Source organism: Falco naumanni, chromosome 5 (assembly GCF_017639655.2).
Source record: "Falco naumanni isolate bFalNau1 chromosome 5, bFalNau1.pat, whole genome shotgun sequence".
Taxonomy (NCBI): domain Eukaryota; kingdom Metazoa; phylum Chordata; class Aves; order Falconiformes; family Falconidae; genus Falco; species Falco naumanni.
Window position 1 is genome coordinate 71,812,287 of NC_054058.1, and position 13,106 is coordinate 71,825,392.

The 13,106-nt window shown below is 61.9% G+C and overlaps 2 protein-coding genes across 4 annotated transcripts in view; one reads left to right on the forward strand and one right to left on the reverse strand.

Moving 5' to 3' along the window:
- TNPO3 (transportin 3) overlaps window positions 1–7,123 on the forward strand; it is a 44,676-nt gene extending 37,553 nt beyond the window's left edge. For all 3 annotated transcript variants that reach the window (XM_040595160.1, XM_040595161.1, XM_040595163.1), the window contains 10 exons: window positions 768–844; window positions 1,141–1,201; window positions 1,656–1,796; window positions 2,820–2,936; window positions 3,858–3,952; window positions 4,169–4,325; window positions 4,556–4,723; window positions 4,898–5,010; window positions 5,989–6,086; window positions 6,262–7,123. In XM_040595160.1, coding sequence (XP_040451094.1) covers window positions 768–844; window positions 1,141–1,201; window positions 1,656–1,796; window positions 2,820–2,936; window positions 3,858–3,952; window positions 4,169–4,325; window positions 4,556–4,723; window positions 4,898–5,010; window positions 5,989–6,049 — 990 coding nt within the window. In that variant the 3' untranslated portion in view covers window positions 6,050–6,086; window positions 6,262–7,123. The remainder of the gene's footprint in view (window positions 1–767; window positions 845–1,140; window positions 1,202–1,655; window positions 1,797–2,819; window positions 2,937–3,857; window positions 3,953–4,168; window positions 4,326–4,555; window positions 4,724–4,897; window positions 5,011–5,988; window positions 6,087–6,261) is intronic.
- On the reverse strand, window positions 6,857–11,973 carry IRF5 (interferon regulatory factor 5). The gene is made up of 9 exons (XM_040595164.1): window positions 11,942–11,973; window positions 10,690–10,871; window positions 10,148–10,337; window positions 9,717–9,769; window positions 9,573–9,603; window positions 9,172–9,447; window positions 8,311–8,700; window positions 7,937–8,055; window positions 6,857–7,805 (listed from the first exon to the last, which is right to left on the reverse strand). Exons 2-9 carry the CDS (start codon window positions 10,861–10,863, stop codon window positions 7,566–7,568), a joined length of 1,473 nt encoding a protein of 490 aa, XP_040451098.1. The 5' UTR covers window positions 10,864–10,871; window positions 11,942–11,973; the 3' UTR covers window positions 6,857–7,565.
- Window positions 11,974–13,106: the final 1,133 nt, after the last annotated feature.

Consider the following 13,106-nt stretch of genomic DNA (forward strand, 5'->3'; position numbering starts at 1 on the left):
GACTGAGACCGTACTTGTCCCCATGTCTCTCCTGGCTGAGAAATACCTAGGTGGTAGAGTGTGTAATGAGTTAAATGGGAAGAAAATGGTCCCTAGAAATCAGTTTACATCTAGGAGCCAAAGGGCCTTCCTGAACCCACCTCTCATGCAACAGGCAGCTTTCATCCCGCATCTCCGGGATGGAGAATGTGGGTATTCAACTCCCCGGTGGGGCAGGTAGCCCCAAAAGGTTATATTCTGACTGTCCCAAAACCGTGGTGGCCCTAGTGACCTTTCCATGCAGATCCAGGATAGCAGAGAGTAGAAGTCTCAGAGGATGGCAGAAAGAGGGAGGGAAGCCTTAAGGAAGGGACATACACGTCCCCTGCCTTTTCAGGATGACCTGTAGCTGCACCAGAGTGGTTCTTGAGAGCTCTTTCTGCCCACACTGCCTGCTCCTAGCAGCTCTCACCCACCGGCAGGCTACTCTTCCATCTCTGGCCCTGCTCCTGTCTCCTTCAGAGACCTCTTTGAGGAGGTTCTGAAGGCAGAGGAGACAAAAAGAGAAGCCGCTCTGAGCTCTCAGAGTAACCTGCATGCATGTGGCTGAGGCTAGGAGCTGCCTGGGTCCGAGGCAAGGTTTGAGGAAGTGTCTGCTCTGCTTTGGCCCAAAGGAGATGCGATGGTGCTGCCGGTGGGTCTGGTGGCCAGGCAGTGTTTATTCAGTCTTCACTGGGAACAGGGCTGCCTGTGGTCCTGAAATCCCATCTTTTTCCCTTGTTTTCTAGCTGCTCTCTCAGGAGCCAAGCAATGGCCTCTCCTCAGATCCTACTGTGCCCCTGGATCGACTCGCTGTCATATTTAGGTAAGAAAGGAGCAGCTGGGACAGCCTGTGCAAGGGAATTCATGAGCGTGTGAGTAAAAGCTGCTCACCCAGAGACAAAACCAAATTAGCAATGGCTCGTTTACCCCTGGCCCCCAGGGGAACAGGCTGGAAGCTGCTGCTTCACCAAGTTCAAGGCTCCCCAGCCCCCCTAAGCCAGTTTCTCGTCCCCCTCCCACAGCCTTGGGGCAGGTGCTTGAGGCTCCAACTAATTTCCTCAGCTTTAAGCCCAAAACCCAACTGAAAAAATACCATTAACCCTTTGCTGCTTTTCACAGACACACCAACCCCATTGTAGAAAATGGACAGATCCATCCGTGCCAAAAAGTCATTCAGGAAGTAAGTGCCAGCAGGTCTGGATTTGGGGAAGGAATTACTGCGGGGAGACTGAGGGAGAGTGTCGTACCAGGGGGGCGGTTCGGTTGCAGTCCCCAGCTGCCAGACAGATTTGGTGTGGCCAACAGCCTCTCTGCCTGGGGCTGCGCAGCGTCGGGGAGAGGAGCTGCTGGTGGAGCACCTTCCCTCCTGGAAGCAGAGAACCTTGAGGGGAAGGGATTTGGGTCTTCAAACCCGTGGAAGGGGACCTGGCCTCTGGAAATGACCCAGGTGCCTTAATTTCCCTGCCCTTGTAATGTTTGCAGCGCTGCAACCAAGGCGTTAAGCCACTCTGTGCTCTTCACTCCTACATAAAGCTAATTTATGTGTCTTGTAATGCAAGTGCCTCTTGGTTTTGGGACCTGAGTGGCGTCTGCCTGACAGTACGCTTTAACCCCTCCTGTCTGTCTGTGCTCAGATCTGGCCCGTGCTGTCGGAGACCCTGAACAAACACAGTGCCGATAACCGCATCGTGGAGCGGTGCTGCCGGTGCCTGCGCTTCGCTGTCCGCTGTGTGGGCAAAGGCTCTGCCGCCTTGCTGCAACCGCTTGTCACCCAGGTACGGAGGCTGCCGCTGAAAAACCATGCTCAACACCTTTTGTCGGGACGCTGTGATCCCAGGCTTGGAGCTGTCATCAGAAGGTGCTCGCTGGGTTCACAGTAGCAGGCAGGCGTGTCTCATGGGCAGCTGCCAGGCTGCCATCGCTGTGCAGCCAGGCAGCAACTGGCGCTGGAAAGTGCTGCGGTAAATGCCAGCAGTCTCGGGAGCTCCTACGTAAACCCTTGGGGAGCAGAGAGAGCCTTTGAACTGCAGGGAAGAGCTAAGCTCTGCCTGATTGATGCTCTGTAGGTTGTGGGAGCCCTGCAGTTGTATCTGTAATTTGAAAGGTATGTGTGCAACTCCACATCGTGCAGCTCCTTGAAGAGGTAATTCTCAGCCTGATGTTAGGTGTCTCCCACTCTGCTGGGTGCTTCCACTGGGCTAAGGGAGGATCAAAAGCCAGGGGAAGCCGCATTGGCTCTGGGAGCTGCAGCACAGAGATGCTCCCCAGTGCAAGATCAGACCTGAGCCAGTGCCTCAGGAGGTCCCCTGCCCACCGCGGGACTGGGGGAAGGTCTGGCAGGCTGGGACATCATCTCGGCATGCAGCGAGAGCAGGCCTTTCTGAAAGAGATGGTGGGACTGTTGGGCAGATACAGCGGGCACTGCCCCTGGTGGGGATGGTGGGAGGCAATGAGTGTGTATGGCTGCACCCCTCCGTGGCTCACCTGTGGATGGGAGCTGGGGGCTACAGCCCTTTGCCGTCAGGAAGCCAGGAGGACCGTGCCCATGGCCAGCCTCTCTGCAGTAGGGCCAGCCCTTTGGAAAGCACGGAGCTGGCCGAGGAAATCGCTGCCCGTGGCAGGGGAGCTGCCAGGTTCCCAGCCAGACACCACAGCTGACAGGCACCAGCGAGCAGCACGCAGGGATTTCTCTGGTGGCAACAGCTGCAGCAGTTTCTTTGCCAGACCTGCTGCCACCTGCTGTGTTGGCAGTGGGCAGGCAGCGTTCACGGTGCCAGGTGGTGCGTGTCTCCCTGCAGATGGTGAATGTGTACCGGGCACACCAGCACTCCTGTTTCCTCTACCTGGGCAGCATCTTGGTGGACGAGTACGGCATGGAGGAGGGCTGCCGGCAGGGACTGCTCGACATGCTGCAGGTGGGTGCTGAGAGGTGACCGATTTGGTTCCCACATATCTGTATCATAGAATTGTTTAGGTTGGAAAAGACCCTTAAAAACATCAGCTGTTAACACCACCAGGTCTGCCACTAAACCATATGCCTAAGTGCACCCCCCATCTACACCTCTTTTAAATCCTTACAGGGATGGTGACTCCACCACCTCCCTGGGCAGCCTGTGCCAATGCTTGACAACCCTTTTGGTGAAAAGGTTTTTCCTCATACCCCATCTAAACCTCCCCTGGTGCAACTTGAGGCTGTTTCCTCTTGTTGTGTCGCCTGTTACTTGGGAAAAGAGACCAACCCCCACCTTGCTGCAATCTCCTCCCAGGCAGCTGGAGGGAGCGAGAAGGTCCCCCCTGAGCCTCCTTTTCTCCAGGCTGAACCCCCCCAGCTCCCTCAGCCGCTCATCAGACTTATGCTCTGGACCCTTCACCAGCTTCATCGTTGCTTTTATTTCCACGTGCCAGCACAGTAACTACCCCTCAGCACTCGGGAAGGCTGTGCCTCGGGTGCCCAGAGGGTTTGCACAAAGCAGAGCAGTTTCCACAAGGTGCTGATGCAAACCTAGGCTCGTCCCAGCACCTCTCTGCTCTCCCGTAACTTGGTAGCTGGGTGAACAAAACCGAGGAAGGGACGCTTTTGGTTAAAGCAGAACTGGTGAGTGGCTGCTTGTTGGAGGAGCCGATCACTGAGGGAAGGCATTGCTGCCTTGAGGTACGTCTCCTGTCAGAGGGGAGATCTATACTGGCCCTCTGGGCTTTGACAGTGGCTGTCAGGAGAAGCCAGGGTCTGATCCACTCCAGTGTGGTCCGTGCTGGAAATCTCCCCGTGGAGAGAAGGGCACTTTGAGATGTAATCGTAGCTAATTACTAATAGATCCCCGCAACCCTTCTCCTAGGCGCTATGCATACCCACCTTCCAACTCCTAGAGCAGCCCAACGGCCTTCAGAACCACCCAGACACTGTGGACGACCTCTTCCGACTAGCAGCCAGGTAGCCTCACTCTCCTGTCGCCTTCTCCTGCTGCACGAGGACACCCCAACCCCTCTCTCCATGCAGAGGGGTCCCCACGCGCCCGTGGGAGCGCTCATGTCTCTGTGGGTGGGTGGGAGATGGCAGGGTCCTGCCTTCCCACCAGCTCATGGGGATAGGCAGGGTGCCGGGAAGCCAGGCAGGCACCAGTAACATGTCTGTCCCCTGCCTGGCCAGGTTTATCCAGCGCAGCCCCGTCACCTTGCTCCGCAGCCAGGTGATGATCCCCATCCTGCAGTGGGCTATTGCCGCCACCACCCTTGATCACCGGGACGCCAACTGCAGCGTCATGAAGTTCCTGCGCGATCTCATCCACACCGGGGTGGCCAACGACGTGAGTGACCCCTGGGGTTGTTCCTCAGTGGGGGAATCTTCCTCTGTGGAGTAGGGAATGCCATCCTCATCAGCGTTTGTCACCTATGAGGGCTGTCCCGCTGCCATAGCCAAGCCACCGCAGTTATGCCACCGCTGCCAGCAGAGGTGCTCTGGGAGCTGCTTCCAAAGCAAGAAGCAGCATGTCCCTGTCCCCAGGTGTGGCTCACCCCGCTCTCCTTCCTCCCGCAGCACGAGGAGGACTTTGAAGTGCGGAAGGAGCTCATCAGCCAGGTGATGAACCAACTGGGCCAGCAGCTTGTCAACCAGCTTTTGCACACGTGCTGCTTCTGCCTGCCACCGTACACCCTGCCCGATGTCGCCGAGGTGCTCTGGGAGATCATGCAGATCGACCGGCCGGTGAGAGGGACGGGATGTATCCCAGAAGGGCACAGGGCAGGGCTGGGCTTCAGCCCTGAGCCATCCCAGCATCGCATGGGCAGAGCCAAATCCCAAAGCCTCCCCCAAGCCAGGACAGCAGAGTGGGGTTTGGCTCGATGTCCTGAGTGTTTTCCCTTCTCTTGCTTCCTGCAGACATTTTGTCGCTGGCTGGAGAACTCGCTGAAGGGTTTACCAAAGGAAACGACAGGAGGAGCCATCCAGGTCACACACAAACAGCTGACAGACTTCCACAAGCAGGTCACAAGGTGAGCATGCCAGTGGAGCGGGGCAGGGTGCATTGCTGGGAGCCAGGACAGCAACAGGCGGCACATGGTCACGGTGCCAGCGTCTCCCTCGCGAGCCCATCTCTGAGACATGGCGATCACACCCCACTGCGCGTTGTCCTCTGGCAGCCCCGAAGCGCCTCTCTGCAAGAGCTGAGCGTGCTGGTGGGATGTCAGTCCCAGCCCCTGCCCATGAATCCACTCGGATGTCTCATCCAGCATACTCCCAGTACAACGAAGGCTGTGGAAAGCCTCGCTTTGGAGGGCATGTGTTGCCTTTTCCATCACCCAACAGGTTTTTCTGCTCTTGCCTGAGCCCTGTGGAGCCAGCATCCCTCCCTGCCAGGGCGCAGGCAGCTTTTGCAAGCCATCCTGCCGCCTGCCCGCCCTCCCTCCAGCTCCCCGGCCCTGTGAGTCACTGGCTCCCGGCCACGCTGCTCCGATGGCTGGGTCCTGCCTGGGCCTGCTGCTGCGGGCTGTGTCTGCTCCCAGGGTGAGAGCGCAATCAGCCCGGCAAGCTGCAGCCCGCTCTGGGCAGCCACTGCGAGCTGGCACCTGCTGTCCTCCCCTTCTCTCGTGCTGCCGTCAGCAGCGACACCGGCTGGTTTGGGGGCATCAGCCACTCAGTCCCCAAACACTCCTTCTGCCTGGCTTGGTGTCAGCAAGCAGCCAGCCCCGGAAAAATCCCGGAGGCTGAGTCTCCTGCTGGGCTCTGGCTCCTTTCATCCAGCCACCACCACAGTGGGACACAGGTCACCACCAGGGATGGTTGCAGGGGATGCTGAGCCCATTTTGCCCCGACAGTTGCTCCTACATCTCCTCCAGCATCTCAGAGCTCAGCTGCCATGCTCCTGGTCCCCACTGGCAGGATTGCTGGCTGCCTGTTCTGGGTGGGGAACTCCCCACTTCCTAAATGTCCCCTGATGATGTCACCCCCTGATGTCACCTGTTTTCTTGCAGCGCTGAGGAATGTAAACAAGTCTGCTGGGCTCTGAGGGACTTCACCCGCTTGTTCCGATAGCTCCTGCTCCGGCACCGGCATGGCGCCTGTCTCCCAGGTAAGAGCCAGCAGTGGCACCGCGAGCAGCCGCAGGGACCGTGACCCTGCTCCACAGTGGGACCATGGGCTGTGGGGCTGTGACCCCACTTGCCGTGGCTGTGCCAGCCCCGGGAGGGGCAAATGGGATGAAGGACTGACCCCCTTCTCTCTCTCTTTCCCTCTCCCACTCCCAGGAATGTCTTAATTAGAAGACAGGAAACAAAGAAAACCAAGAATGTGTCCCACAATCAGCAAAGTTCATCGTGGCCGAGGGCTTTCACTCGCTCCAGTGCGTCCCGCCAGCCAGGAGAGCCGGGGCCGGCGCCGCCTGCGCGTGCGGGAGGACAGCTCGAGGATCCCGCTTTCCCAGCGGATTTGCTTCCAGAACATCGGCTACCGAAACAAGAAAACAAACCAACGGGAGAAAAAAAACAACCCAACCACCAACAAATGACAAACACAAAAAAAACCAACACAAAAATAAACCACCACCAAACACCGGAGGATAATGAATTTGCCCGGCAGCAAAACAAGAGTGTGAAGTAGAAAACTTTCTGTGAAATGGAAAAAGAAAAACAAAAAAACAAAAGAAAAAGAAAAAAAAAAAAATTATTTCAGGAAAGATGGGGGTTTAAAATAGATTTAGTAAAACCCAGTGGCTGCAGGGTCTGCCCACCCTCCCGTCCTGGGCAGGAGTGGAGACATGGTGGCTCTGCCCTCCCCGAACCCGCCGCGTCCTGCCTAGTGGTGACCTCCCGGAGAAGATGCAGGCGGGACGGACTCTTTAAATATATATTATATTTTTTTCTTCTTTTTTAGGTTGTTTTTTTGTTTGGGGGGTTTTATGTTTGGGGGGGGGGATTTTTTTGTTGGTTTTATTTGGTTTATTTTAGGGTTGGAGCGTGTGGGGAGGACACGGCTCGAGCGAGTGCAGGGACGGGGCTGGGAGAGGGTCGGCGTGGGGCCTGCGGGCACGGCTGGAGCGCATGCTGTTCCCTCCGGGGGTGTGTAGCCATCTCGAGAACAATAAAAACAACAAAAAACTGAAAAAATAAATTAAAAACCCAAATCCCGGCCTGGTTCTTCTCTCAGGGCTGTGCCGGGCTGTGCCTGGCTTTGCTGTTTGGGTGTGCCGAGCTGCAGCCCCAGCTGCGCCAGTGCCGGGGGGGCAGGTCCCATCCTGGCACAGTTTTCTTGCCGTTTCCCCCCCAAACTACTGGAGGACGGGGCAGCCCCAGAGAGGTAGGTTCAACTTCTCCAACGGTCCAGCCTCAGCAAAGCCTCCCCAGGGCACATGGTCATGGTGCCGTCCTCCCTTGGGACCCAGCGGGTGCTCATCACTGGTAGCTCCGGAGGGACAGGGGCATAGATGGGGATGGTGCTGGGTGGCCCCAGCTCCATCAGCCTGGACGGCCATGGGGTGACAGAACGGGGATCCACCACTCCAACAGGCTTGACGGTGCCACAGGTGGCCCGTGTGTCCCTATGTGTTCCCTTATCACTGGGGCAGGGAGCCTGGCGGCAGCACCCAGGCTCCAGCAGCGGCAGCGGGTCTGGGCTCTGGCTGCACCGGCGGCAGCCGCTGCTGGTTCTGCCAGAGCTGGTGAAGCTCCTTGAACTGCTCCACCATCTTGTCCTTGAGGTCAGGGTGGGAGATCTGCAGGGGGATGCTGTCGGCTGACCAGGACAGCTCTCCTGAGAACATCTCCAGCAGCAGCCGTGCCGCCACCGGCACCACCTGTGAGAGTCCCCACAGCGTCAGCCGGCACAGCACAGTGTGGGGACACCCCATCTGTGTCCCCCAGGAGCTCTGGGCAGTGCCCTCACCTGAGGACAGCCCTGGGTGTCCCCATTCCTGGGAGCCCTCACCTGCACCGTGATAAGCTTTTTCTCCTTGGGTTTCTGGTCCGGCCACTCTTCGCCGAAGCAGAGGAAGATCTCGAAGGGTGGGGGGGTCATGGTCTGGCCCTTCTGGAACAGGATGAGGCCTGTGGGGCCAGATGCCACAGTAAGGCGCAGGATGGGGCATTGCACCCGCTGGTCCCACCACCACCCCAGCTGTGTTCACCCATCCCAGCTCATACCTAATGTACCTGCTGGCGTGTGTCCCCCATCCCAGTTTGGTCACCAGGTGCCACCAGGTCCCCATGTACCTGCTGGTGTCCCCCCATGCCAGCTGACCCCTGCATGCCACCTGGTGTCCCCAAGAGGCACCGGGGACAACCACCCCATTCTCCTCTCACCATTGAGAAACCCCTCAAGGCTGAAGAGCTTGGTCTTCTTCTCCCTCTCAATGGGGTTGGGGCCAGCACTGTGGGTGGCACAGGGCCCCGTCCAGAAGACCTTGCACTGGCAGAGGCGGATGGCGTAGATGTCCTGGCCCTGCAGCTCCAGGATGAGCCCGCGGTCCAACACATCCAGGAGCTGGTGGGTGTAGAAACGCTGCTTCTCGTTGGGGATGGTATCGGTGGCAGGGAAGCGGACCTGCTCCAGTGTCAGTGGCCCGAAGAGCTCCACCTGCTCCTGCGTGGGCTCCAGGCTGCTGTGGAAGAGGCGGCAGCCGTGGGGGTTGCTGATGGTGAGGACACAGACCTGACGGCCCCGGTACTGGAACTTGATCTCCAGGTCGGTCACTGCCAAATGGATGCAGATGTCAGCTGCCTGCTGGGAACCATGCCACGGCCACCACCACCCAGCCACCCTACGGCCACCCCACACCCCCAGCCACCCTGTCCAGCCACCCCACACCCACGGACACCCATGTCCACCCAACAGCCACCCGACACCCGTCAGTGCCCAGCCACCCCATGGCCATCCCCTCCCCATGCTGAGCCACCCTCCAACCCACGCTCATCCACCACCACCCATTCCATGGGCATTCCCCACCCACCCACCCCATTACCACCCCTCCATAAGCACCCCACACGCCTGTGACCCCCATGAGCACCCCACATCCATGCCCACTCTCCCTATGGCCACACCCAGTGCCCCCCACCACCACTCATGCCACCCCACAGCCACCCCCCCTCCATGGAACCCTAGCCCCACCCACCAGCCCCCCCAGTGGCACCCCATCCCTGCCCCACAGCCCCCCCAGTTCTTACATGGCAGCATGTGGGGGCTGATGAGCAGGTTGGGGATGATGTGTTCCATGGGTGCTATCGGGCAGGTGGACGGGGGCCCCAGCGTGCCCAGGGGTGGCCCCGTCTCGCTTAGGGTAGCAGGGGCCAGTTCGGGGGTCCCATGGGTGTCCCCCACCTCAGCAGGGAGCAGTGCTTGGAGGGGTGGTGCGAAGGGCCCTGGGGGGCAGCCGCTGCCGAAGTGTGGCTCCTCCTTGGGCCAGGGGTAGGAGGGTAGCAGATCCCCCCCATGCCGGGTATCTGGAGCACAGCATGGGATGGGAGGGCATCCGTGGCCCCCAACCATCCTCTGAAATTGCTGGGTGGGTGCACCCTGCACTCCCCCTGACCTGACACTCCACCCCCCCCAATGCCCCCCCCCTCACCTTTGATGCTCAGAGATGTCATCTTCTGGAGCTGCAGGGAGGACAGTGGGGTGGTGATGGGGTTGGGGCGCAAACACATCCGCACCAACACCTCAAAGTGTCCCCCGTTTGGGGGTCCCCCCACTCTGACCCCCCACCATGTACCTGGCTGACATCCTCCTCCCCAACGCAGCCATAGTCATCCTCAGCCACTCCATCTGCAAGGGAGAGACAGGCTGGGGAACGGGGTTGGGGTGTGTGTGGGGGGGGGGGGGTGCAGGGGGAGTTGTGGGGTGCTGGAGCATTGTGGGGTGCTAGATCCTTGTGGGGTGGCTGGGTCCTTATGATGTGTGGGGGACATGGGGTGCTGCAGCACTGCAGGGTGCTGGGTCCTTGTGGGGTGTGGGGTGCTGCGGACCCATGGGGTGCTGGGGCTTTGAGGGTGCTGGGCTCTCACGGGGTGCTGGGTCCTTGTGGGGCGCTGGAGCTTGGAGAGGTGCTGGGCCCTCATGGGGAGCCCGAACGCCTCCCCAGACCGCCCACCTGTGGTCTCCATCCCACCCTGGCACCCCCACCCATGGGTGCCCCTGCAGCACCTGCGCCATCAGCTGGCCCCTGGCAGAGCTCGTAGACCTTGTAGGGCTGGATCGGGGTGGCCTTGGTGCCGTCAAAGAGCAGGCGGAACTCGCGGCTCTTGTTGAGGGCGCAGCGCAGGTTGGCCTTCCACTTAGCTGGGTCCGGCTCGTCCACCCCCTCCGTGAACTTGCCCGTTTCCTGTGCCCAGGCCTGGGGGCAGCAGGGTCAGCACCCAGCATCCAGTACCCAGCACCCTGCCGAGCACCCAGCGCCCAGTGCTCTGCCCCAGCACCCACTGTCCTGCCCAGGCAGCCCTCAGCACCCCATCACCCCCCGTCCCATGTCCCCCTATTCACCCCATTGCCCCCATCCTGTGTCCTCATTGTCACCCCATGATCCTTGTCATTCCATCTCATGTCCCTTTCATCACCGTCATCCTCATCTCCCATCCCCCCATGTCCCATGTCTACCTTGTCACCCCCATGTCCTGTGACCTGTGTCCCCCTCGCCACTCCATCACCCCTATGCCCCATGTGTGTTTCCCCCACCACCACCCCATCACCTTGAAGATGTTGTCGTGGTCCTGAGGGGCTGGGGGGTGGCGGGTGGCATGGCGCCAGGGGATGGCAAAGCGTCGCCGCTCAGCGTCCAGCCACTGCAGCCCCGGGTAGCGCTGGCTGTTGACCTGTGCCACCAGCCATGGCTTCAGCCGCACCCGGCGAGGCGGGGGGTTCATGGCGGGACCTGCAGGGGGACAGCAGCACCGGGGCACCCATCAGCACCAGGGGGCTGAGGCCCGGCAGGCTCGTGACACGTGTGAGGGGGCTCAGGCTGGGCCAGCTCGTGACACCTGTGAGTGTGAAGGAGCCGAGCTCGTGACACGTGTGTGCAGCTGTGACAGGCACCCGTGGGTGCCCCCCCTGGCCCCGAAACAGGAACTGGAGTGTCCCCCAGGGCCGTGGCTGGCTGGCAGCTGGGGGGGGCGGAGGGGCACCCCGTCCCACATGGGTGTGGGGCTGCCCCATGCTCCGAAAGCAGAACCTGCGGCTCCTCTAGGGGAACAAAAACGGCCCTGGGGCCGCGCGGGGGAGGGGGGGGACATGACACTGCGGGGGGACACGGGGGGGACACACAGAGATGCACGGGGGAGCATGGGGGGTGACACACGGGGGGGGGTCCAGGGACACGGGAAGGACATGCAGGGACACACGTGGGGCACACAGGTGGGGACACATGCAGGGAGACACTGGGGGGACATGGGGACACATGGGGAGATGGGAAGGACATGCGGGGGGGACACACACGGAGAAGACACACGAGGGGATGGGGGGGACACAGGAGAGGGGACACAGGCACCGACCCCACGGGGGCTGTGACCTGTGGGGCACCCCCAGAGCCCCGTCACAGCCCGGTGGGACAGGTGGAAGGGCCCAGTCCCCGTGGGGTCACTGTCATGGTCTCTCTGGGGTCACGGCAGCCACGTGAAGGAGACCACCCCCGTGTCCCCCCGCACCAGTGCACATGGAGATGGTCGCACCCCCGTGGGACCCCGCGTGCTCCAACCCACGTTGGTCGCGCGTGGGGGGCCCCGGGGACCCACCGGCCCAGGGACAGGTCCCCAGACTGCAGCACCTCCGCTCGGGTGGGGCGGGTCCCGCGGGTGCACCCGGGCTGCTGCCACCCACTCGGGCCGGGGCGCTGTCCCCGGGTGGCCCCACGGCTCTTCCTGGGCACCCCAGCACCGCTCCCGCGCGGTGCCCACAGCCCCCGCTCCCACCCGCGGCGGACCCCGAGGACCCGGCACCGGGACTCACCTGCGCTCCGGGGCCGCTGCCGCCGCCCAGCGCTTCCGCACGGCGGGGCGGGGGCGTGGGGCGGGGGCCGGGGCGTGGGGCGTGGGACGGAGCCGGCCACGCCACCACTCCGGGACCGCCCCGGCCCCGCCGCGCCCGGGGTGGTGCTCGTGTGCCCCACCCGTGACCCCTGTGTGCTCCCCCACCCATGTTCCCCCACCCGTGACCCCTGTGTGTCGCCCTCCGGGGTCCTGTCTCCGTTCGCCCCCACCTCCCGGGGTGTTACCCCGCAGCAACTGCAGACACCTCATTAACATACGTTTTCCATAAATTTGCATACCTCGCGCCCACCGCCCACTCCGAGTGACGCGCGGGAATCCCCGAAGTGGGTGGGCATTCCCCATATCCCCCCCCCCGCCTGGTGGCTGTGATTGGCCGCGCTCGCTGTCATTCACTATAGGTGTGGCCCACCCTCCCACCACTACCGTGGCCCCGCCCCCTAGCGCCGCTCCCCCCGCCCACCCCCGCCTCTCACTGGGGCCGTTGCCGGCTAACGCGGGGCGAGGGGCGGGGCGAGGGGCGGGGCGAGGGGCGGGGCGAATCTCCCCACAGCGCCGGGCGGGTCACGTCGCATCCGGGGTCCTTGCCACGGCCCCGCTGCCCCCCACGATACCCGCCGGTGTCCCCCCCCCGGCAGCAGGAGCCGGGTACGATGGTGGCGTCGGGCCGGCAGCACCCGGGGGGGGTCGCGTCACCCTCCCACGAGGGACCGTGGGGACCTTCGGGTAACACGCGGTGGTGACCCCGGGGCGAGGCCCGTCGCCCCCCGGGGGACCGGGGGGGACCGGGGGTCTGCGAGGAGGAGGAGGAGGAGGTATGGAAGAGGTACTGGCCCTGTGCCCACCACCCTGGCAGCAGCGACCAAACCACCCCTGCCTCCTAATTAGCTGCCCCCACCCCTTCCTGCCTACAACCCCGGGGTCACGGTATGACCCTGCCACGGTGCATGGGGTGTCCTGGGGTGGGCACCCATGGGGAGCGGGCCGGGCGGGCGCCCCACCCACCCACCAGCATCCATTCCAGAGCCGCACCCCACATGCAAACCCGGGTGGGCACGGAGCACCGGGGAAAAGCACCAAAAAGCGCTGGTTCCTGGGATGCAGGGCAGCTGCATCGTCGGGGATCC

What these genes read in the sequence shown, in the direction of transcription:
- IRF5 (XM_040595164.1), bottom strand. Translation starts at nt 10,863, where the DNA reads ATGAACCCCCCGCCTCGCCGGGTGCGGCTGAAGCCATGGCTGGTGGCA. An exon ending in ACCACGACAACATCTTCAAG is followed by an intron (nt 10,338 to 10,689) that starts GTGATGGGGTGG and finishes TGCTGCCCCCAG; the next exon opens with GCCTGGGCACAGGAAACGGG. An exon ending in GGGAGGAGGATGTCAGCCAG is followed by an intron (nt 9,604 to 9,716) that starts GTACATGGTGGG and finishes TCCTCCCTGCAG; the next exon opens with CTCCAGAAGATGACATCTCT.